The following is a 21,854-nucleotide window of genomic DNA, read 5'->3' on the forward strand; positions in this document are numbered from 1 at the left end:
ATATTTGTAATCAGCGCATAACGTAAATCTGAAAAAGTTGACCTGCATCTCTGATTAAATAATTTAGTAAAAGCCTTTTGACCGATGTAATCGGATAAAAAGAAAAAATCATCAAATATGGTAACGTGCTTGTGACGTTGAGGTATTTTTTTTTCCACCTCGCGTCACCATTCTCATTTCTCTGATATAATCTATGACTTTGAGTGTATTTGGCTTTAAAAGGCAGCACCTGGCCTGGTGAGTGACGTGGGTGTCAAAGAATGAGAGTATGGCTGATAGTGGCCTTGCCTTGATTGAGTACATGTTTATTTTGTTACCGTCATTAAAGCGATTGGAAGTGAACCCGCAGCTTTGTACGTTCTCACTCTTTCTTCTTGTCTCACCACCATCACTCCAACTTATTTCTACGTGGAGTGGAGTGTGCAACTGCATCAACATAAGTCCGTGTTGATGAGGCAGACATTTTCCTTCGACCTTTGTGGTTTATTCGATTAATCGTTGCAGACGTTTGTCGTTGTATTTCCTTCCGTTTTACATGCATCACCTTAAATAGCTTTTACCACACGTGATACAAGGCACCAACCATTCTTTCTTTGCGTTTGCTCTTGTATTGTTCTTTCATATGCAGAGGATGTCAACTTCCCGTCTTGACAACACATCTCCTGTTTTTGTTGCAGGGTTCGTCCCATGCTGACGACACCGCGAGTCTGAACAGCCACGGTGGCCTTCCAAGCACTGGCTCCACGTCCAGCGCAGAACTCAACCATCAAGTGGAAGCTTTCAGAGGTCTGCTGGTCCTCGTACTTGTTTTGGACTCATTTTATGGCTGATGGGCGGCTCACCTTGACTTCCCTTTTTCTCGTTTCCCACTCCTCCTTCAGGCTTGGCTGGTCAGGTGGCTGCCACCTTGGCGCTGAAGGTGGAGAAGCAGGACAAGGATGACATGAATGATTCTCTCTCGGGCGATGACAAGTCGGATGATGAGAGGGACAGCTTGAAAACACCGCATGCTGGCACACGCACAAGGTGAGGACACACAATACAGGCAACAGTATTTCATATTGAAGTCTAGATTTAAAAAAAAAAAAATTGCTTGCACACAAGTCAGGCGAACGATCCACTAAGTGACCTAACTTTATGATGCAACTGAAAAAAATCTACTCTATCTTAAATTGATCATCTGTCCGTGATTGTCCGTTTTTCACCAACAAGCTGAATTCATGTTTTTTTTTTTAGCAGGAAAATATTACTAGCTTGCATTTTAAATTTGATCAATTTATTTTTGAGAAATCAATAAATGACTAACGACATAAAGGCCATGCCCCCTCCTCTTCTTCCATTATCTTATTATTACACTATCTGTCCATTCAAAATAAATTAAATAAAAATCTATAAGGGTTAGCTTGACTTCCCTTTTTCCCCCCTCAAGTCCACCTCCATGGGATACGCCCTCCACCGCCGATCCGAAAACGAGGTGGTCTAAACAAAATTGACGCCCACTCGCACTGCGACGCCGAGCTGAATCTCTGGCTGGACAAAATTTGTGTTTTGTAATTCTCTTCTCTGCCCGCGCGAAGGTACTCGAGGCCATGAACAGCAGCAAGCGTCCAAGACACGAAGCCCCATGTCTGGACAGTAAAAAGCTGATTTTGTTCTGCTAAGCTCATCTGTTTAGCGGATGAAAAGTATTTCTGCCTCAACAGCTGCGCTGAAGCGGTTTTAGCAGTGGTATTAGCCACGGCAGCTAGCATGCGCTTACATCCATGCCAGCTTGTCTGTCTTTCTATGGAGATATAAATAAACATTGTGGCCTAAATGTCCAAAAACTACAGTGAGTTGCCATCAAAACTCATTTGTGCTTTCCAATTGTTGGAAAGCTCACTAAAGATTATTTTCGGGCACAAGTGCTTACATTTTTACATACAGACCTATTATATAAGTGCCAATGTCCATCCCATTCAAGTGTCCCGTTCATGTTAATATATTGCCAAAGTATATGAGTTAGCCTTTTAATCCTCGTCAATCATTATTCTTCATCGACGCAGCTGAGAGTCAAATGTTAAGGTGCTCTTCAAACATCAGTTAACTCTTTCACTACCAGCCGAGGAAAAAAAAAATAAAAAATCTCTGACGTTTTTAGCCGTCAATGGCAGTAAATGAGTCAATATGTGATGACATGGTTACACTTCATTATGTTGCTCATTGTAATCAAAAATGTTTTCTTGTACCCTTCAGTCTGACCGAAGACGAAGATCTGAATCCTGAGCAGAAAGCGGAGCGAGAGCGGGAGCGCAGGATGGCCAACAACGCCCGGGAACGCTTGCGGGTGCGGGACATCAACGAAGCCTTCAAGGAGCTGGGCCGTATGTGCCAGCTGCACCTGAAGAGCGAGAAGCCTCAGACCAAACTGCTCATCCTCCATCAGGCCGTGGCGGTCATCCTCAGTTTGGAGCAACAAGTCAGAGGTCTGTGTCCAACAATAATATATTATGTAACTATGAAGCTGGGCTTATTATTATTATTATTATTATTATTATTATTATTATTATTATTATTATTATTATTATTATTATTATTATTATTATTATTATTATTATTATTATTATTATTATTATTGTTGTTGTTGTTGTTATTGTTATTATTATTATTATTAATAATAATAATTTTATTGTTAATATTAATATTGTTATTAATATTAATGTTATTATCATTATTATTATTTTACACTGTTACAAAGTTAATAATATTATAAATTGCTCGAACCGTATACTGGTACTACAAAAATACCACGATACCCTACAGTCAAAAATGAAACAACACATCATATTTTTAGTACATAGAATTCTCCACAGACTTCACACGGAAGCAGCTGTGAAAAACAAAAGTGTTTTTAATTGTTTCTGAGTGCTTCACAAACTGACTGGGCGCCCCCCCCCCCCCCTTGGGATCTGAAAGCTGCAATTTGGCTACATAATTTGATAATATTACTGTCATATCATTTTCTTGAATATGGGCATCATCGCGCCAGTTAAACAAACCATTTTCTCTTCTCAAGTTTTCTCATTTTTTTTTCCCCAAATGTTTTTTTTTAGTTTGTCCTTGCCCTCCTGGGGTTTTAAGATCAAGGATGTTGTTAATATTTGTCAACTGTGGACATGTGAATCCCTTTAAGACTTTTATGTGATTAATTTGACTTGACTCTTTTGACTGTGTGGCCCTATAGAGCGGAATCTAAATCCCAAAGCAGCCTGCCTTAAAAGAAGAGAGGAGGAAAAAGTGTCGGGCGGTTCCAGTGATGGCCAACAAGGTCACACGGGGGTCCGCCCAAGCTTGACTGACACCTCCAACCCCATGGGCCACCTCTGAGGCCCCGGACAGGTACGTTGCACTCAACCCATCTTTTCATGATCTACCGACAAAATGTAAAGGTCCTTCTCTCATTCAACTATCTTTGTCACCAACAGTCCAAAAGCCAAACTTAATGTGTTTTATGTCATATAAAACGGCAGCAAAACATAACAACGGCCCTTCACATTGGACAAGCCACAGTAAGACTAGGTAACGTTGGGCCACTTTGTTTGATAAATCACAAAATGAATCAACAATTGAACTTCTTGCCGATTCATTCCCTTTTGATCAAACGTCTGATTGGACATCTCTAGAGGTGGCGCACGAGGAATCATTTCATGTTTCTGATCCGAAAAAAAAAAGATTACACTGGATAGAGGAAGTGAACACACCATTGCTCATGATAATGTGAGGGAAAGAAAATACTCCAGGCTCATCTATTGATCTATCTGTCTCTTTTATTCGCCCGGGGTCACCCAAGGGGTCATTATGAAAATTTTCATATACATTCTCAAACTGTGCAAAGGGACGTTCCTTGCTTTTATGCACCTTTGGCGGTCAGCAGGGATGATTCTATCTCTCTAGCGGGCCGACGGAGGTTCAATGACCCCGCCCCACCAGTGTGTGTGGTCGCTCTTTGTATCAACTACAAATGTGTTTCGCTTGTTGTTTGACGTCATAGCACCACCACTGATGCTACCATTTGTCTCGTCTGTGACAGATCCTACACGCAGAACATTTGGTCCGGTCCGAGATGCCGACTCGGCCTCCTTTGTGACGGAGGGGGGCGTCCCGCTCTGACTGACGCCACTTTGCGGAGGACAACAGACCACCAGAAGCCAAAATCATACAAGACTAACACAATCCAGTCCCGAGACTAACAAGGAGCCCGCGCGGCCCTCCGTCCGCAAATTTTGCCCCCAAAAAGCGAGAAGAATCTCGAGCACATATCACGCAGATCTGCAAGAAGCGTGTCGCTTCTGAACAATCAGACTTCGCAATCTCTTCCGACTCCACGTGGAGGTTGCCTCGTGCCTAAACTGAATTGACGAATGCATTGTAACAGCAACTTTTTTTTTTCTTTCTATTTATTACGTCCATAAGCTGAAAGTGTATGTCTTAAGGGGAAAAAAAATGTAGACAGTTTTCAGTTTAAGCCGTAGTTTACCGGTGTCGTTAAAAACAAAGCACTCCAACCTGGAAGGCGAAATGAGGGAAAAGTGAAATTGGCTGTGTTCGAAATCACGCCCTATCAATGTTTTGATGCCCTTCATAGCGAGTTTGCCATTTTGTCGTGCTTTTCAAATGTGCTATGAGCATAAATGATCCCCTGTTTAGTTCTCTTAATCTATCCCACAATGCATCTTGAAAAGAGGCGAACAACTACAAAATCAAAACAAGAGTCGTGTCAGAAATGTCCCAGGATTTGTGTGACAAAAGACACAGTTTAAATCCAAACTATGAGTATCCCCTCCCGTGTTGGCCAGATGATCAACCGGCACATCAACATGACCATGCACCTGCTCCCAAAATACTGAGCATCAGACAGTTCCTGGCAAGAACAGCAACCTCTCTATTGACACAATTTTTTTCATCAGTCCTGGAACTTTTCTGACACATCTTGTACATCCCATAATACATTGTAATGACAGAAAAACTATTTTCTATTTCCAGGGTATTGAAAAGTAATGGTGCCAAAATATCTTTAATAGAGAATGGATATAAATTGCTTTATTTGTATTAATTTTGTAAAATTCACAATAAATTCCACAAATATGATAACATTATAGTTTATTTATTTGTTCAATATTTATTACAAAAGTCCCTTCAGCTGACATTTGCTGATCCGGTATATTTGCGAACTCGAGTACGATTCAAAACAATTCTTAATTTGAATGATTTAAGTACACTTGGCGCAAAAAAAAAAAAAAAAACGCATGTCAGGTGACGCGTATTTCAAAGCACCACTGCGTAGTGAGACGATTCCGAACACAGCCATTAATGTATTGGCCATTTGTTCCCCCTTTTAAAAAAATAAATAAAAAAATAAAGCGAAACACTAAATCCCAACAAAAAAAAAAATCTATTTATATTTATGTTTTTTTTTTTTCGGAATTCTTCCAGCAAATGCATGCAACCAAAAGTTTGTGTTAGTTTAGTTTCAGTAAGGTTTTGTTCCTTAGGTTTGACTGAATACTCCCATTTTATTTGGCATTGTAGTTGGTTCAAAATACTAATAATCCAAATAAACACGGCAAATCTTCGCATTCCCCGCCTATTTGTTGTGTCTTAACTAAAGGAGATGCCTTTAGCCGTAGAGTATTAAAGTATTTATGTGACACTTAACGTTCAATTCATCATATCGCTTTCAAACAAACAACTTTTTCTGCTGGAGTCATTTTATTACGACTTTGTTTCTCTCCGTACAAAAATAGCAGGTATACACTTCCAGCTTCCAGTTATATATTTTTTTTCTCAATCCTAATAAAAGAAGCCTGGGCTTTATATTTCACAAATTGCTGAACATATATAAAAATGATCATTTTGTTGAATTGTAGCACAACAATGAACAAAAGAAACGATTTTTCTTTGTCTCTGGCTTTATTTATGTTTTGGTGTGCATGTTTTATACGTCTTTTGTCCTTGCTTTATATTCCATTTAGTTGTCTGTATATTGTCTCATGAGGCTTCGGTGCAAAAGAAAAATTAAAAAAGGGACTTCTATAAAACTCAAAAGTAAAAGTTTACATTCGGAATCTAACGTTGAGCAGTTTTAGTTTGTTTTTGTGTGTGTGTGTGTTTTCTCGGTCGGTATGTGGCCTTGTTGCTCATGACAGTATTCAAGTGTGGATTCATAATTTTAGCTCCAACTAAACATGCGAGTTCCTGCTCCAATTCCTTCATTTCATATGTTCTGCTTTGTATTTCCCCCTGTGTCATATCGGAAAAAGGAAAATCAAAAAGCAAAGCGGTTTAAAAAAAAAAAAAAGTTTGGCTTATTTTTCACTGTAGTCTTTTATACAATAATACTGTAAGAATATTTCTTGAATTCTAAATATGACTCTTTCTAGATTTTTGAAAGCAAACGTTTTAAGTAAAAAGTTTCTTACTTTATTTTACTATATTAGGTCATAAAATGTACACGGTTACTTAACCATAACCTGTTTCGTTATTACCGGAAAATGTCAAATATCCATTCGCAAGTCTCTCGTGGTTGACTGAGGAACATTTGTGTCAAAACGTCAAACATGTTGTCGGTGCACATCTGGAAAATGCGGCAATGAGAATTGCAGTTTTCTGTCTTTTTTCAACAGAAAAACATTATGTATATAACATTTATGTTGCAATAAATGTGCCATCTTTTGTAAACTCGAGTTTGGCTGTTTATTTGAATCCGGGCGTTGCTCTGTATTGTATATGAAACAATTACACATGATGTCTTCTGATTTAAAAAAAAAAAAAAAATCTAAATTATTTAGCGCATTTTTTAAAATGTGCAACTTGAAGTAAACTGTTTATGGAAATAAAAGTTTTATATTTATGAGAGTTTCTGTATCAAAAAGCTCTTAGACTTACCCGGAAAAAAAAAACACATTCACCGTGTGCATTCACCAAAAATCCCACACTTAACAATTCTAACTCTTGTTACCCAAAATATCCCAAAAACTCATTGAACAAAAAAGTTATGTAAGAAACTAACTCACTTAAACTCTCACTCGGTAAGTATGACCTCTCACACAGCAAAAAAACCTCTCAAACACCGCCAAAACTTTCATCCCCGCAAATAAAAACTCACACCTACAATAAATAAAACTCTCACACACTAAAGATAACCACTCACATGTCAACAAAACTCTCAAACACCCCCCAAAACTTGCACACACCCAAAAAACTCACTCACACAAAAATCTTCTCATGCACCTATATTCTCACTCACACCAAAAAACAAACTCAACCAAAAACTTTCACTCATGGCCAACACCATCTACTGACCAAAATCTCTCACAAAAACTCTCAGGGTCACCCAATAAACTCCCACAACACCCAAAGAAAAAATCTCACAAGATAACCTAAATGACACACAATAAAAAGAAAAAACTGCCACAACACTCACTTCACACAACTCTCAAAAACATCAAAATCTCATATGATCCCAGAAAATCTCATATGACAGAAAAACTCTCACTGACAAAAAAAAAAAAAAAATCTCTCACACACCCCAAATATTCTCAGTCCCCTATTTAACAACAATTTAAAACAGAGCTTTTCATTATAAGTATTCCCCCCTGGATTTCATTTTTATTTGTCTTTTATGTTTATGTTTGTTTTTTGGTCTAAACTGAAACGCTTCAAAGCTTAACCTGCCACGTAAAAGCTTGCGACAGAGATGGATGCATCCCGAAAGGCTGATAACAACGCCACTCGGTGCTCCCAAAAACTGTCGAGTCGTAAATCACGGAGGCGGGCACATCTGCGAGGAATGATCACTTTCCAGATGTGAGCGCCCCTTGCGTCCTCTGATGACTGTGAGAACACATCCGCCCACGTTAATCTCCGACGTCACGTTTCATTACTTGTTTTGGGGAAGTGTTGGACCGGCGGATGTTCACGTTTTTTTTTTTTGGTGGGAGAGGGACCACCGTGTCTGCAGGCTGACTTCCTGTCATGGCCGCCCTGCCAAAAAGGCCTTGACTGGCGTCCTCCCAAGCGGTCTAAAGAGTTTGCAGCTCCCTACAGTGAGTGCACTCGTTTCCATGACTGCACCTTTGTTTCTTTTCATGGATTGCGTCTCAGGAATTAACAGGACTTTGGCTATCATTGTTTTATAGTCAAAAGCCCATCCAACTATTAAAAAAAAAATTAATAAAATTCCACTGTTTATCCTCACCATCTCACTCACAACATGCCAAACCCTCGGATATGCCCCCAAAAAACTCGTTACATAAAACTCTTTCTCACTTCAAAAAGCATCTCACTTGACAAACTCTCACAAGATCAAAAAACTTTCACTCACAAAAAACTTCTCCCACATAAAAGAAATCACATGAACCAAAAATCTTTCACACACACAAAAAAGTCGTATGTACCCAAAAACTCATTCAAACCAAAAATAAGTCACACACAAAAAAAACTCCCTCATGCATCAAAACAAAACCTCTGCTCACTCCCAAAAATGTTGCATGTAAAAAAAAAAAACTTCACATGCTCACCAAATAACTCACATGATCCAGAATCATCTCTCAACCAACACAAAGGACTCAATCACACACAAAAATTCCAACACATTAAAAGAAGGACTTGCACTCGCTCCCAGAAACGTCTTATAAAAAATTCTCATGTCCCAAATCTCTCTCTCTCTCTCTCTCTCTCTCTCTGTCTCTCTCTGTCTCTCTGATTGCTAATGATTAGTGTCATTATTTATTAAATAAAACATTAAATAATTCTAATAGTATTATTATAATTGGAATTATTATTATTACATTAAAATAGTTATTATTAGTTTAACACACAATAAGATTTGACAAAATATAAATCAATTTTGTATTTGTAATGACTGCATTATTTTTATTTTTGTATAGTCTGTGCAATAATGACGTCACGCATTGATCTGGTTACATTATGCTCCACAAGATGGCGCTCTCGAATTTAAAGACTTACAGAACCTCCTTCAAAAACTTTCTGGCGTCACACCAAGCACGGAATCATGATTTAATCTTGTGTAATAATGGGCACAATTCATCTTCATGGTTCTATACTTTAAAAATTACAAAAATGAGATGTAAATATTGACGTGGTAATGTTTTTGTTTAGTGTCTTATTATTTCGGGGAGGGGAAGAGGACATCTCAATCCACTTGCGATTCCTGTTCTCCATATGTAACTGCCAAGTAAAGCATTGGGTGTGGTTTCAAGTGCCCGGTCTGGTCCAGTCGGTCCAGTTTGTGATGGTGCTCGTGGACCACCGGCCTGATTCAAGGACCACAGTGGTGGGCGGGTCGGTGCGCTCGTTTCAACAGGCGGGGCGAGCCGGACAGCGGGCTGCGAGCGTCCTCCTCCTCCTCCTCAAACTGTCTCCTCCAGTAAGCAGTACTCCGATAATTAAGTTGATAAAGCGCGGCCTGGTCAGTCGCTGCGTTAATATTCAATAAAGACATTTTCGTAGTTATTAAAAACGACTGGCGGAAAGCGGCTCCGAACGGACGACTGCGAGTGGTAAGTAAGTGACGCTTTCCAGTGATGTTCGTTCGTGTTTGTTGTGAGCGTTCACACTCAACAAGTGGCGACAAAAGACAATTTCGAGCAGCCTTGCTCGCTTTCGATGCGGTTCGGACCGTTAATGTCGTGTTTTAAACATGCTAAATCGTAGTTAGTTGCTGGAGTACTTAGAAGGCACCTGTTGCACCGAGTAATGTGTTGAATGTTCTCAAAGTGCGTCAGCTCAAAAAGTGAATTGTTCTTAGCTATCTGAATAGCTTCATAAATAAATAGTTTTCGGTAAAAGAACAATTTGTATGCTTTTTCGACACTCGCGTAGGCTTCAAATTGGCCGCGGTGGGAAGTAACGAAGTACAAATACTTCGTTACTGCAGTCCACGTCTGTACCAAGTGAGTACGTTTGCCACCTCTGCCAGCAGGCAATTCCCAATGAGATTACGTAAGTTTTTCACATTTTCCCAGAGTGTAAATCCCTGCAGGCTGTGGTTTGAAGTGATTGAGCTCCACTTTCTTTTGACGTTCTCCTCCAAATGGCGCCGATTAATGTGCTTTTGTTTTCCTCTTGAGGGCTTAGCAGGTTATCAGCATGGTCAGACCTCCTCACACTTCACAAGGAATTCTCACGGGGAGATAGAAATGTGCTTCGTCAGATCAAAAGCAGGGATTTGACATCCTTAGCCTGGGTCTAGTAAAAACATTCGGTGTTGGTTGCTTTTCTCTGCAGGGGAAAAAAAAAAAGACATCCAGAATGTCATTTTCTGTAAATCCTACATTCCCCTGGTGAAAAATGATTTTACACCTCCCACACTTGAAGCGCATTTCAACTTTTTAAAATATAGTTGAACTTGAAAAACACTTTAAAAGTTTCCTTTTCCCTCAATATAAAAAAAAAATGGAACACATGAAACAAAAGAGAATTAAACATGTTCAAACACCAAAGCATACAATGTCGTCACAAAAGTTTGCTAGTTGAACTGAGATTAGTAGGGAATTGGCAAGTACCTATACTAGGTATCGGTATCAGGATGATACCGGCCTTAGTTTACGGTATCGTGCGTTCATGAAGGCTGCCGATACTCGCCACCGATACTCATGTGGAAAAAAATAATCTAATATCGAGTAAATCCTCCTCTGTACTATTTGGTGCAATACTGCAGCAGTTTGATGCATCAGTGAATCAATATCTGTGTCTTGTCATGTTTAATGAAACATACTTGGAAACCTCATTTCTTTTATTTATTTATTTTTATATATACACTACCCCTAGAGAAATGTAAACTCCACACAGGAAGGCTGCTATTGGAATTCCAGCCGTCATCGTTTTTTCATTCCGTAGTAAAATTACAATGACTGGAAAATGGTTTCACCGTCGTTAAAGTGAAATTCAATGTTCTACTGTTGTCACAAATTGAAAAATTCACACCTTCTCTTTGAGCCGCTCTTTATGTTGGAAGCAGAACAGTAACGTTGTTCTCGCCGTCATCATCGTTGTTCATACAACTTTTGTTGTGCCCATTGTCCTCTCATTCCTTTCTTGGCTGCTCATCCGCTTCTAGTTTCCTCCTGTTCCTCAATTCTGCCTCTCCTTCTCAAATCTACCGTTTGGAGGAGAGGTTCGCCCCACAAAGGCGGGCGAGGTTTCTTCCTTAGAGGGAGTTTTCCCTTGCTGCCGTCACCAAGTACTTCCTCATTTGGACTTTAGTTGGTTTTCTTATATACATACGTATGCGCATGTGTGAGGAGTGTGGTTCTACAGTAAACACCGTCCGACAACCGCCCATTTGTTATATTTATTTCAAAAGGGGGTCGGCCGGCCATTCTTCTGTCCTGTTCTGTTCAAGCCATAATGTGATGTATCCTTCCTTGGCTTTTGTTGTCATCCTTATCAGAGCCGTCTTCCAGGCCCATCTCGGTTTGTCTTTTTATTGTTGCATCTGCTCAATGGGACATTATCAGCGAGGCAAACAGGAACTTGTCGAAAGGCCATTGTCCTCAGCGACACATGGTGCCTCTTGATGGCTTTGTCTCCTATAGCCTGCACAAGCATAAATATTTCCGAGCAACATCCTTTTAGTGTTTGTACACCGTTGTCTTTAGTACTTGTTTTGCTGCTCATTTGTCAACGCTTGAAAATATGTTCCTTAGTGTAAATGACTAGTTTAGCTTTTTTTTTTTGGGAGTCCAATTTGACTGTACACACACTCAGACTAAGTGTGTTATTCTAATCGATGGTCTTTTTCGCACCTGATAAACACAATCATTGTGTTATACCAAGCGTGTTAGTCACTGAAATGTCCGTTGTCACATGTGCCCCATGTTGAGCCACGGATTTTCCGCGTGTCACAAAGGGCGCTTTGGTAACAGAATGGGAAACATGATTAAGCTTCATTACTGTCTAACTGTGAAGCACAAAAAAAAAAATCATTGGGTTATACCGGCTCTTATTTCGACTAATAGACCCTCTCTGATTCTTGCAGACGAAGGGCGCCTGATCCTGGGAGAGGGATTTATTTTCCTTCTGCATTCCTGATGGAGTCCTACAGAGTGACTGGCATTCCTACTAGCGCACCACAGGGCTACACCCAAACATCTCGCTCCTCTAGGCCCCACAGCAACGGTGGTACATATGGTCTCAGCATCCGAGTCCAGGGAATCGATGGACACCCCTATGTAGTTTTGAACAACCAGGAACGAGGTTCTCAGCCTTTTCTCGACCCCGATAGCAATGGCTACATCGAGACTGAGGGCTCTTTCATTGACAACTACCATGAGTATGATTTTCGAGGAGACAAGGAGGGTGGCTCCAAGAGCCCCTTTGGGGAGTACAGGTCTCAGAAGATGATGCAGTACGCCGCATCTCAGAACGGTTCTGCAGATACACAAGCGAGGAAAGCGCAAACCCTTCTGAACTTTCAGAGGCATCCGGAGATACTGCAGCCCTATGATCCAGAGACCAACTCTCTGAACTTTCACAGTCTACCGTCAAGGCCTCTTTCTGTTGCTGAGACCGGAACGCAGTCCACATCCGCTGTATCGGCAGCATCCCACGACAGGGGTTCTAGGCTCGATCAGAACAAAGATCCTGCACAATCGAACAAAAGTCAACCTCCGTCTCCTCGCTTGACTGAGGCATCGTACCAAAACCCCAAATCTACTCCACAGTCTTTGGGTCCAACTCAGCATTCTCGGCCGGAGACGAAGCCGCAGTCCAAACCTCGTCTCAGCAACCACAGTCCACCTCAGCCCAAGCAGACACCCAAAAGTCATACCCAAGCGTCCACCGTGTCCAGTTCCAAGAGTGAGCAAAACAAAACCAAGTGCAAGTCTCCCACTTCCGTCAGCAGTGCCAACTCAAGCCTGGATCGCAAACGCCGCGAGCCAGATGTCCTTCCGTTGAGGAGGTCCGACTCCAGCGGTCCTGTTCTTCAGGCGTCTTCTCGCTCTCGTCACTCCTCGTCATCCTCCACCTCCAAGCTCTACGCCGACGAAGACTTCGATGCGCTTTACGCGGACACCATAAACCGTCACGAGAACCGGCGTTACATCCCTTTCGTCCCCGGGTCGGGCAGAGACATTGACACCGGCTCCATTCCCGGCGTCGATGAGCTCATTGAGAAGTTTGACTGCAAAGACGGCAGCCACCATCGGCGTGGCAGGGCCGGGCGAAGAAACCGGTTCAATCCCGAGGACAGGAAACGCTCTCGCAGTGTGGACAGCGCCTTCGGCCGGGTGGATGGATCCAGCCCGCTTGATGAATCGAGCCGTCGTCGGGGCACGTCAATGGAGCACGTGCTGCGGCCCTCACAGCTCCGGCTGCACAGGACGGCTGGGAGTCAGGACCCCTGGTTCATGCTCAATCCTAAACCACCGTCTCGCGCCACGAGTGCCCCCGGATCTCCCCATAGCACCTTGTCTACAGGTGTGGGCTACATCCAGGGATACCAAAAAACCCAAAGTCATTCTACAGTTGTGACACTTAAGAATAAAGACACAGTGGACAGTGCGTCTTCAGCAAGCAAGCTGTCGACATCTTTATCCAAGCCCTCAACTGTTGGCAAAAAAGGCAGCACAGACGCCGAAGTACAGGTAAAGTACATACCGTAAGACGCACCTGCATATAAGCTCCCCGAGCTGAACGCTGTATCGTTTTGGGACGGAAATCGTTATATCAGACAACGCGATTTGAAGATCGTCAAAGCTGCGGTTTTTGCCACACACGCAGCAGGTCGCGCAGTACAGATTTAAAAAGAAAATAAATAAATAAATAAAAAAGCATCGCCCTATCGCTCCTCGTCCCGGAACTAATTTCTTTGGCCTGTGATGCTGCAAATAAACGACCCCACTAACAAGTAGCGTTTTAAACGAGGAGGCGAACGAGGGGTGGCTAAGCATGCTAATCGCCAAAGTAAAATGCAGCGCCGTGAAGGAGCCCAAATGAATACTTGGATGTTCAGTCGACTTTTCACAGATGTTTGGTTAGAATCGCGTTAGGGCGGAGAGCCACCAGCTATGAACAGAAATGTTGTATTTCGGTCAATAAATGTCTATACATAAATTAAGATGCTCTCAATTGCATTTTTTGTCAATTTGGCCTTGCTAACTGATTTTATTGACATAATATGACATCTATGTACATTAGTACGAAATGTAAAATATTTTGGGGTTTAAAAAAAACAACATTTTCCGACATGTTTGTAAATGTCACTGTACCTTGAAGAAATTGTGAGTTTTGCACTGGAGCTTGAATTAGAAAACAAATAAAAAGTAAAATTAAAAAAAAAAAAATCTAAACCGCAACATCAGCCAGAAAAATTGCAATTTGTTTTTTTTTTCTTAAAATCGTTCGGACCCACAATGTGAAGTGAAAACATGGCCTTTGACTTTAAAGTTTCTGTCAAGTGAAAATTGTTAAACCTTCTAAATTGGACACACCACAAAGTAGAAAGAACCCTGGCATATATTAACGATTTAATAACTGCAAAGTATATAAAACGAGGCTTCAAAATGGACAAAAATCAATCAAACCCTTGTGCCTGCTTTCAAATGTTGTGGGCGTGTCCGTTGAATGTGTGACTCAACGCACCCCTGAAAAATGGATGCTAGTTCGCCTTGAATCTTTTCATGACATCTCTACATGTGGGAGCTGCAAAAGTTTATCTGTGGAAAGTCTCGGCTGCTGGAAAAAATGTGTGTGTGTGGGGGGGGGGTTTTCATGTAGTGATTCCGAAGCAGCCAAGCCAGATCCAAGGCACTCAAAGTTATGATATCGTGTTGGATGGAATGTGGACTCATGTTGGACTGGGACCCGTTTTGGACACACTTCCAAAAAAAAAATCTGAAATGATGAAAAAGAGTTTAACGCTACATAGTTCACCGTCTTTGCGCATTTTTAGCAATTTGTTTGATGTCACTGCAAATTTTATTGACGTGGAATCAGTTCCACATTTGTTTGTCGTCATAAATGAATGTCGTAAACCATTGTGACATCTCCGTCATCACATTCAGATCATTCTCTGGTTTCCTGTCCCATTCAGGCAACGCCGGATCTCCTGAAAGGTCAGCAGGAGCTTTCACAACAAACACACGAAGAGACGGCAAAGCAAATTTTGTTCAATTACCTCAAGGACGGGTGAGTTATTACAGCTTGGCTTGGTTTCGTTTTCATGGGTGATTGAGGCTTCAAAAATAAAAGTTTGGATCTTTTGCCTCAAAATTGAACCGCAAACTCTACTCTATTGTTCCTACATTTCACAAATGGCACATTTGAAGTCATGCATCATGTAGGGAGAAGTCGTTCCGTGGGAGTTCATGGATTCTTTCTTTTTCAGCAAAGCTGGACTGTTTCTGATAAAAGTGAAAGAATGTGTTCTTTTACCCACCCAGTCAGGCGATCCAGCTGTGTGGATTTTATTTATTTATTTTTTTTTCCACAATCTCTCTTTGCCTCAATGTTTTCTCTCAGCTTTAGTGTAAATCACGGGCTACGCCTTTTGTATTTGCGTTTGTAATCTGACACATATCGGCTGTCAAGGGAAGAAACCATATAAGGTGAAGGATAAATTTACTTCAAAGGAGAAAAATACCAAAGTCTTTGCAGTCTAATCAGAATTCAGGATCAATGTTACGGATTTTCTGCATATGCTGTGAGAAGCGAGTATAGCAGGTGTGAGCAAACTACGGCCCGGGGGCCACATGCGGCCCGCCGAATTTGAATAAAATTAAATGAATAAACCTTGTTAATGTTTGATTTTCTAAATACTGTGGGTGTGTCAAAGACATATATTTTGTTGTAATGCTTTTGTTCACATTCATTTAAAATTAAATGTATTTTTTTCCTCCGATCAGATGAGGTTACCAAAACACCCCATCCATCAACAAATTTTAGAACCCATCGTGGCCCACCAATCCAAAAGTTTGCCCACCCCTGGTGTATAGGCTGGATTGCACCAACAATAACTTTGCAACTAGATTAAATCATCTTTTAAATTTAAATTCTGCGCCGAACATTAAACCGAGTTTGAAATAAAACAGATGAAATTAAAACCTCAGTTAAAATGTTATTCTTGAAAACTGTTTAAATTGAATTCTGTTGCACCAGAACTTTAAACTCCAGTTTAAACTGTGATCAATAATTCATTTTAAATGAACAACGGGTAGTGTTTGACTTAATTTTTGTGGTTGATCAAGCAAAAATAATGAAGTTCCAACTTGATAGACAGGCTCAAACTCTTCAATTTTACGCTGAAGAGGAATTTTTGTTGAAGAACCGGTTTAAATGCAGCTGTACCACCGATTTTGGTTTTTGTACAAAACACCGATTTGAGCGAATCTTCACTGAGATTAAACCTTGTTGGTGCAACCCAGCCAAACCGTAGCAAAGTACACGATCACAGCATGAGCTCACTGATTTGATAGACAGTTTTCAAAAGTTTCTTGCATTTGTTGGCCCAGCAAGCGGCAGCTTTGAAAAAAAAGGCAGGAAACGCTTTGGGTGTGTCGGTGCTACAGGTCAGGAGTCAGAGGACGACAAAGGAAAGGAAACCCAGATGGGAGTGATGGCATTGCAGCTGAGCTAAATTCTCAAGGCCGCAAAGACAAACATGCGCCAACCGGAGTTGTGGATGTCTAATCCAAGTCATCTGTGGGAGGAGGCCAAAGGTTTACAGAAGGTTTTCTGTGCCGCTGACCTCATTTAAAGAAATAATACGTCAGTGTTGTCATTAGAAAGTGGTGCAACTTTAGATTTATTGATGCTGATGTTTTTCATTCCGCTTACTTTTCCAAGGGAGGATAGAAGTCTGGGCCAAAGAATGTTTTTTTTTTTTTTAATTCATTGAAATTTACCGACAAGCAGACAGAAAATAAGATGCGTAAGGAGGTAAAATTGATTGCCGGTTTCTGTAAGTGTGACCAAATTATCAGGCTTCTAAGAAAACACCGCACTGTGTAATTTGAGAGTTTTATTTGGGATGACCTACATGGAGGGAATTAAATTAAATTTAAAGAGCTGATCCAGCTAGCATGGTCCATTTTTCAGGAACAAGCTCAATTTTTGTATTTTTTATCAGGAAAATATTTGCTTTCATTTTCTATTTGATCAATTTCTTCCGGAGAAATCAGTGAATAAAAAAAGACGATTTGAAAACTCTCCCCCTAGAAATAAGGGATAAGGCCACGCCCCCACGTCTTGGTGGGAGTCACGCCAGGGGCCGATCACAATTCGACCGTTCAAAGTCATCATAAATACTTCTGACTTATTGTTTTTCTTTAATAAGTCACCAAGATTTCGTCTTAATGCTTAATTTAGATTTGTTGGTGAAATAAGATTTTTCTTTGTGTGGGAGGAGGTAGAAATATTTTTGGGAAATGGGATGAGGCTTTTCGATCTCGTCATAAAGATGACGTCATGTCATTGCTGCCTCATGTTTCAAAATAAAGACAAATATAAAGTCAACACTCTTCCTCAAAACCACTTTTTGGGTTGCATTTGCCTGCAGTTTAAATGTGTTTGTGCACTGAGGTGGCAGATCAAAGCAGCATGCTGACCTTTCCTGACCCCTTTTTCTAAGCTGGGAATGACTGATCTCTTCCCAGAAAACCAGCAGGCCCAACAGCAAAACAGACTTTCTGTTTTCCCCTCCTCTGACTTGTCGTCTGTGTGTGTGTGTGTGTGTGTCTTTGTCTGCAGGAGCGCCGATAATGATGAAACGACGAAGAGAAAGGTCAACTTGGTCTTTGAGAAGATTCAAACGTTGAAGTCTCGAGCCACGGCAGGCACTCCGGATGACAAAGTGAGACATTGTTTTCATTTGCTGTGCGATATCTTCGGTTTCACGGTGCAGATCTGACAACAATAGACAATGAATCGCAAAGTTGCGGTTCGGCACCTGCGCATTCAGCTCTTAGCAGATTTTTTTTTCAATTATTATTACTTTTTTTAAAAAAAATATATATTTGTTTATTTTATTTTTGGGGGGGGGTAAAGAATGTTTACCTGTATATATTATGTTATATTAGCAGTCTTCAGGTGTTGCTGCACTGTTTGTGTTCAAACATGCATTGCTTAGCTCGCAACACTGCAATACCGCAATTGGTTAGCCCGTCTAAAGTATTTCTCATTATGTGTTAGCAATAAGCTACCAGACTTTAGGGCGGGGGTGGGCAAACTTTTTGATTGGCGGGCCACAACGGGTTCTAAAATCTGACAGAGGGGCCGGGGGGATGGAGTGTTTAAGTAACCTCACCTTTAATTTTAAATGAAAGTGAATAAAAGCATATATAAGTCTTTGAAAACCCACAGTATTTAGAAACTAAAACATTAACAAGGTTTATTTATTTAATTTTTTTCAAGTTCGGCCCTTGTGTCTCAATTTTTTTTTTTTGCTTTGAAGTCGAAGCCAAAAATTTGAACGAGCGACGGCTGGTATGTCGACAAAACTACGTTTGGTCACTCGTATATCAACTTGTCACTGTATTGTTATTTGCGGACCGGCAAGTAATGCTTTATCAGTAAAAGGAGTAAAAAAATAATAATCATTGTAAAATTACTTGGACGTTTAGAAGTCAGTGGGCCAAAGTGTGCTGCCCCCTCAAATGCTTCTGTTTATTTAACGTTTACTTCATTTTATTTGATGTAGGAAAAACAACATTTATCTTAAAGCTTGAAAGTCAAAACTTTGGTGTTTGTAATTTGGTGAGGTTAAATATTTATCGTACGTTGTGTTCTTCTGTCAGTCCTTGGGTTTGTCTGCGCAAACCAAAGCCCTTCAGGAGCAAAACGCTGGCCTGGAGAAAAGACTTGCCGAACTGAAACAACAACTTCAGGAACAAAGAATGGTAACAAAAAAAAAAAAAAATGCCCGTCTATTTAAAATGTTCTTTCCCCTTTGATCAGCGGGTCAGATAACTTTCGATTTAATGGAGAGAATCGGAAAGGTTCAGAACTTAGAGGCTGCTCCCTGGAAAGCAAACAACGGACAGTTGAGAATAGATTTGGATGGAGCCAAAATTGTTGGTCTCCTTCTGTTTATGCAAGAAAAACAGAAAAATAACTTAAATCTGGCAGAAGTAATAATCAATAAAATAATAGTCATGAGAATTAACCAATGAAATTCTGGCATGAGATCAGAAGTATGTATGTATGAATAAATAAATAAATAAATAGAATCAACTTTTCACCTCACCCATTGAATTACCGAAAGTAAATAATTAATTCATTGACATTTTGAAGTGAAATTATTGTGGCCGACAAAACCGGTTGGTTGACTTTATTTTTTTTTTTCCCCAGTCTTTGACCACGCTAAACTAATTACCGGCGACCTCAAACTTGTAATAAGTCAGTCGGGATATTTATCGGGTGACTTTGTCACTTTGCTCTTTGTAAAAGTGGACCATAAGAAGTAAAGGATAGAGTTTTCTCGGGATATCAGAAAGAAAATTCGAGACAATTATGTTAAAGGTAAAGCAGGTCCACGGGACTCCAGACCGCCTTCACAAAATTCGATTTTCTTTGGACCGCTGTCAGCTTTTCTTTCCGTGAACAATGGCGTACATCAGTCCAAATGTGCATGTTTGTTTCCCTCTCAGACAAAAAAGGCAGACGGAATGGCGGCGTCAAGCTTGAAGGAGCTGCAGCGCGAACTAGACCGTGCTACCCAAGAGTGCAAAAAGTTGAAGGACAAACTGGCTCAAACTGAGGCTGAACTCCAGAACACGCTTGAAGAGTAAGAAGCCAAAGAATGCAGACCTCCGCCAAGGCATTTGTTAACTGTCTAATAAATGAGCGAACATGCGCAATATGCAAACAGACACATAGTTTAAGTTTGAGGCTCGGTAGCTTCTCTGAGCCTGACCATTTCATCTTTACTAGTAGATTATGATTTTTAGATTTTCTATTCGATGCAGAGAAGGCGCATTTACTCAAGCTTAAGATCTATGGACTGGAACACACTTTGTCCTTATTTCACGAGTAGAACTTCTAAGGCGCACTAGTAATCACTTCCCGGATCCTACTAGTATCATGAAAACTCCCAGTAGCATTTTTGCCATACTGGTAACATGTACTGACAATTTAGTTTCACTCGTTTGCCAAAATTGTTGCGCTGGTGTGCAATAATGTCATACAGTAACGAGAAGCAGAAGTAAGAAACAAATGTTACACATTTTTTAGTGCGCGTGGAGTGCGGGCCAGCTGCCGTGATTCGTGACAAGTTATGTGGCGTGTCAGGCTGTTCCAGGTGAAGATGGAGAGGGAGCAATACCAGACAGAGATCCGAGACCTGCAGGACCAGCTGTCGGAGATGCACGACGAGCTGGACACGGCCAAGACGTCCGCTGCAGACGGCGAGAGAGACGCCATTATGGCGGTAAGGCAGCAGTGTTCGCTCGCACAAGCCTGCAGAAAGCGTTTTATCCAGCTTCAGCGCCATGTAACAAAACTACTAGTGGCAATTTTGGTGCTACTAGTCATGTCAAGAAGGCTACTAGTGCCTGCTAGTTGGGCCTAGTAGTGTCACTAGTGCTGCACATTCGTTTTCTAATAATGTTTCGCAGTGTGCCAAAAAGTGGCACTCGGAGCGGAAAACAAATCGAGGATATTGAATAAACAAAGAGCTTTCCAGTGGTGAAAGGAAGCAACTTGTTTGACTTTATGATCACGTGATCGTATTATCATTTTCTGCCTCTGCCCAGGCCAAGATTGTAACAATAATTCAAAACAAAATTTCTCCAGGACATAATGCAACTGAAGGTGGAGTTGCAGGAAGTTCTGGTGGCCAAGGAGGAGCAGGAGGATGTTCTGAGGAAGCGGGAGAGGGAGCTGACGGCTCTGAAGGGCGCCCTGAAGGAGGAAGTGGCCGTCCACGATCAGGAGATGGACAAGATGAAGGCGAAGTACGAGAAGGAGATGAGTCGGCTGCACAGGTCCTTGGAGGAGGCCAAGCAGGTAAGCCTCATCGTTCTCTCCTCCTCGGCCCGACCCGCTCGTTCCAAAAGCGCCATGTCGGAGGGGAGTGTGGAGATAAGCCCTGCACACTGCTTATTTCACAACAAAAGTTGAGTGCTAGTTTTGACATCAGAGTTTTGAAGTGTTTCAAAGTTGCGGTGAAGGAGGAGGGCCATCCCCAAATAAAGTCCAAAGTGATTATGTGTAATAAGGAGTTTTATTACCATGTATTACACAATACCGTCATTGCAATGGGCGTGTAATACGCCATATTTTCTTTTCATGTGCTTTGTGCCGCGTGATTAACTCATTTACTGCCATTGACGGCTAAATCCGTCAAAGATCCATTTTTTTAACTCAGCTGGTAGGAAATGATTTAATGTGGCAAAATGGCAGCTCCTCGAGATGGATAAAAAAAACGGTGAATTCCGCAAACACCGTTTTAATCTGAGTATTGTTTTTAGACTAGCGGGCGTGCAAAGACAATCATGCTGTAAATCAAAATGTTTGACTTGACTTCCCCTTTAAATGTTTTCATATCAAACCTGCAAGGCACCATTTTTTTTAAGTACTGTAGGTAAAGTAGCTGTTCCTTATGTGTAGAGTATTTGCTGCATCATAATCACAATCTCCCTGCCGTGTTATTTTATGAGCTCGCCAAGAAACACTCGTCAGCATAAAAATAAAAACAAACATGAGTGGTTTTGGTGAACGGGGCGTGCCTCAGTGTAGACTGCAAACAAATATTCACTCCATGCACATGAAAGTCAAATATTTTCTTTTGTTAAACAGAAAATCTCGCACACTTTGTACTTTGCCTCAGTCCTCACGCACAATCGAATCGACAG

At 41.0% G+C, this 21,854-nt stretch overlaps 2 protein-coding genes across 4 annotated transcripts in view; both read left to right on the forward strand.

Moving 5' to 3' along the window:
- Window positions 1-6,699, forward strand: part of tcf12 (transcription factor 12) — a 77,849-nt gene extending 71,150 nt beyond the window's left edge. For both annotated transcript variants that reach the window (XM_088295602.1, XM_088295603.1), the window contains 5 exons: window positions 678-786; window positions 882-1,026; window positions 2,236-2,465; window positions 3,224-3,378; window positions 4,070-6,699. In XM_088295602.1, coding sequence (XP_088151728.1) covers window positions 678-786; window positions 882-1,026; window positions 2,236-2,465; window positions 3,224-3,366 — 627 coding nt within the window. In that variant the 3' untranslated portion in view covers window positions 3,367-3,378; window positions 4,070-6,699. The remainder of the gene's footprint in view (window positions 1-677; window positions 787-881; window positions 1,027-2,235; window positions 2,466-3,223; window positions 3,379-4,069) is intronic.
- Window positions 6,700-9,266: 2,567 nt separating this feature from the next.
- The window catches only part of cgnl1 (cingulin-like 1), a 30,920-nt gene continuing 18,332 nt past the window's right edge, over window positions 9,267-21,854 (forward strand). Inside the window, exons 1-8 of one of the 2 annotated variants that reach the window (XM_088296163.1) lie at window positions 9,267-9,564; window positions 12,041-13,649; window positions 15,098-15,192; window positions 17,752-17,854; window positions 18,798-18,899; window positions 19,650-19,786; window positions 20,290-20,428; window positions 20,794-21,006. In XM_088296163.1, the coding sequence (XP_088152289.1) occupies window positions 12,093-13,649; window positions 15,098-15,192; window positions 17,752-17,854; window positions 18,798-18,899; window positions 19,650-19,786; window positions 20,290-20,428; window positions 20,794-21,006 (2,346 nt within the window). In that variant the 5' untranslated portion in view covers window positions 9,267-9,564; window positions 12,041-12,092. The remainder of the gene's footprint in view (window positions 9,565-12,040; window positions 13,650-15,097; window positions 15,193-17,751; window positions 17,855-18,797; window positions 18,900-19,649; window positions 19,787-20,289; window positions 20,429-20,793; window positions 21,007-21,854) is intronic. The other variant, XM_088296162.1, reaches the window with a different exon arrangement.

The sequence above is a fragment of the Idiotropiscis lumnitzeri genome, chromosome 5, assembly GCF_059441095.1.
Source record: "Idiotropiscis lumnitzeri isolate Australia: NSW breed Sydney's pygmy pipehorse chromosome 5, RoL_Ilum_1.0, whole genome shotgun sequence".
In the NCBI taxonomy this organism is placed as follows: domain Eukaryota; kingdom Metazoa; phylum Chordata; class Actinopteri; order Syngnathiformes; family Syngnathidae; genus Idiotropiscis; species Idiotropiscis lumnitzeri.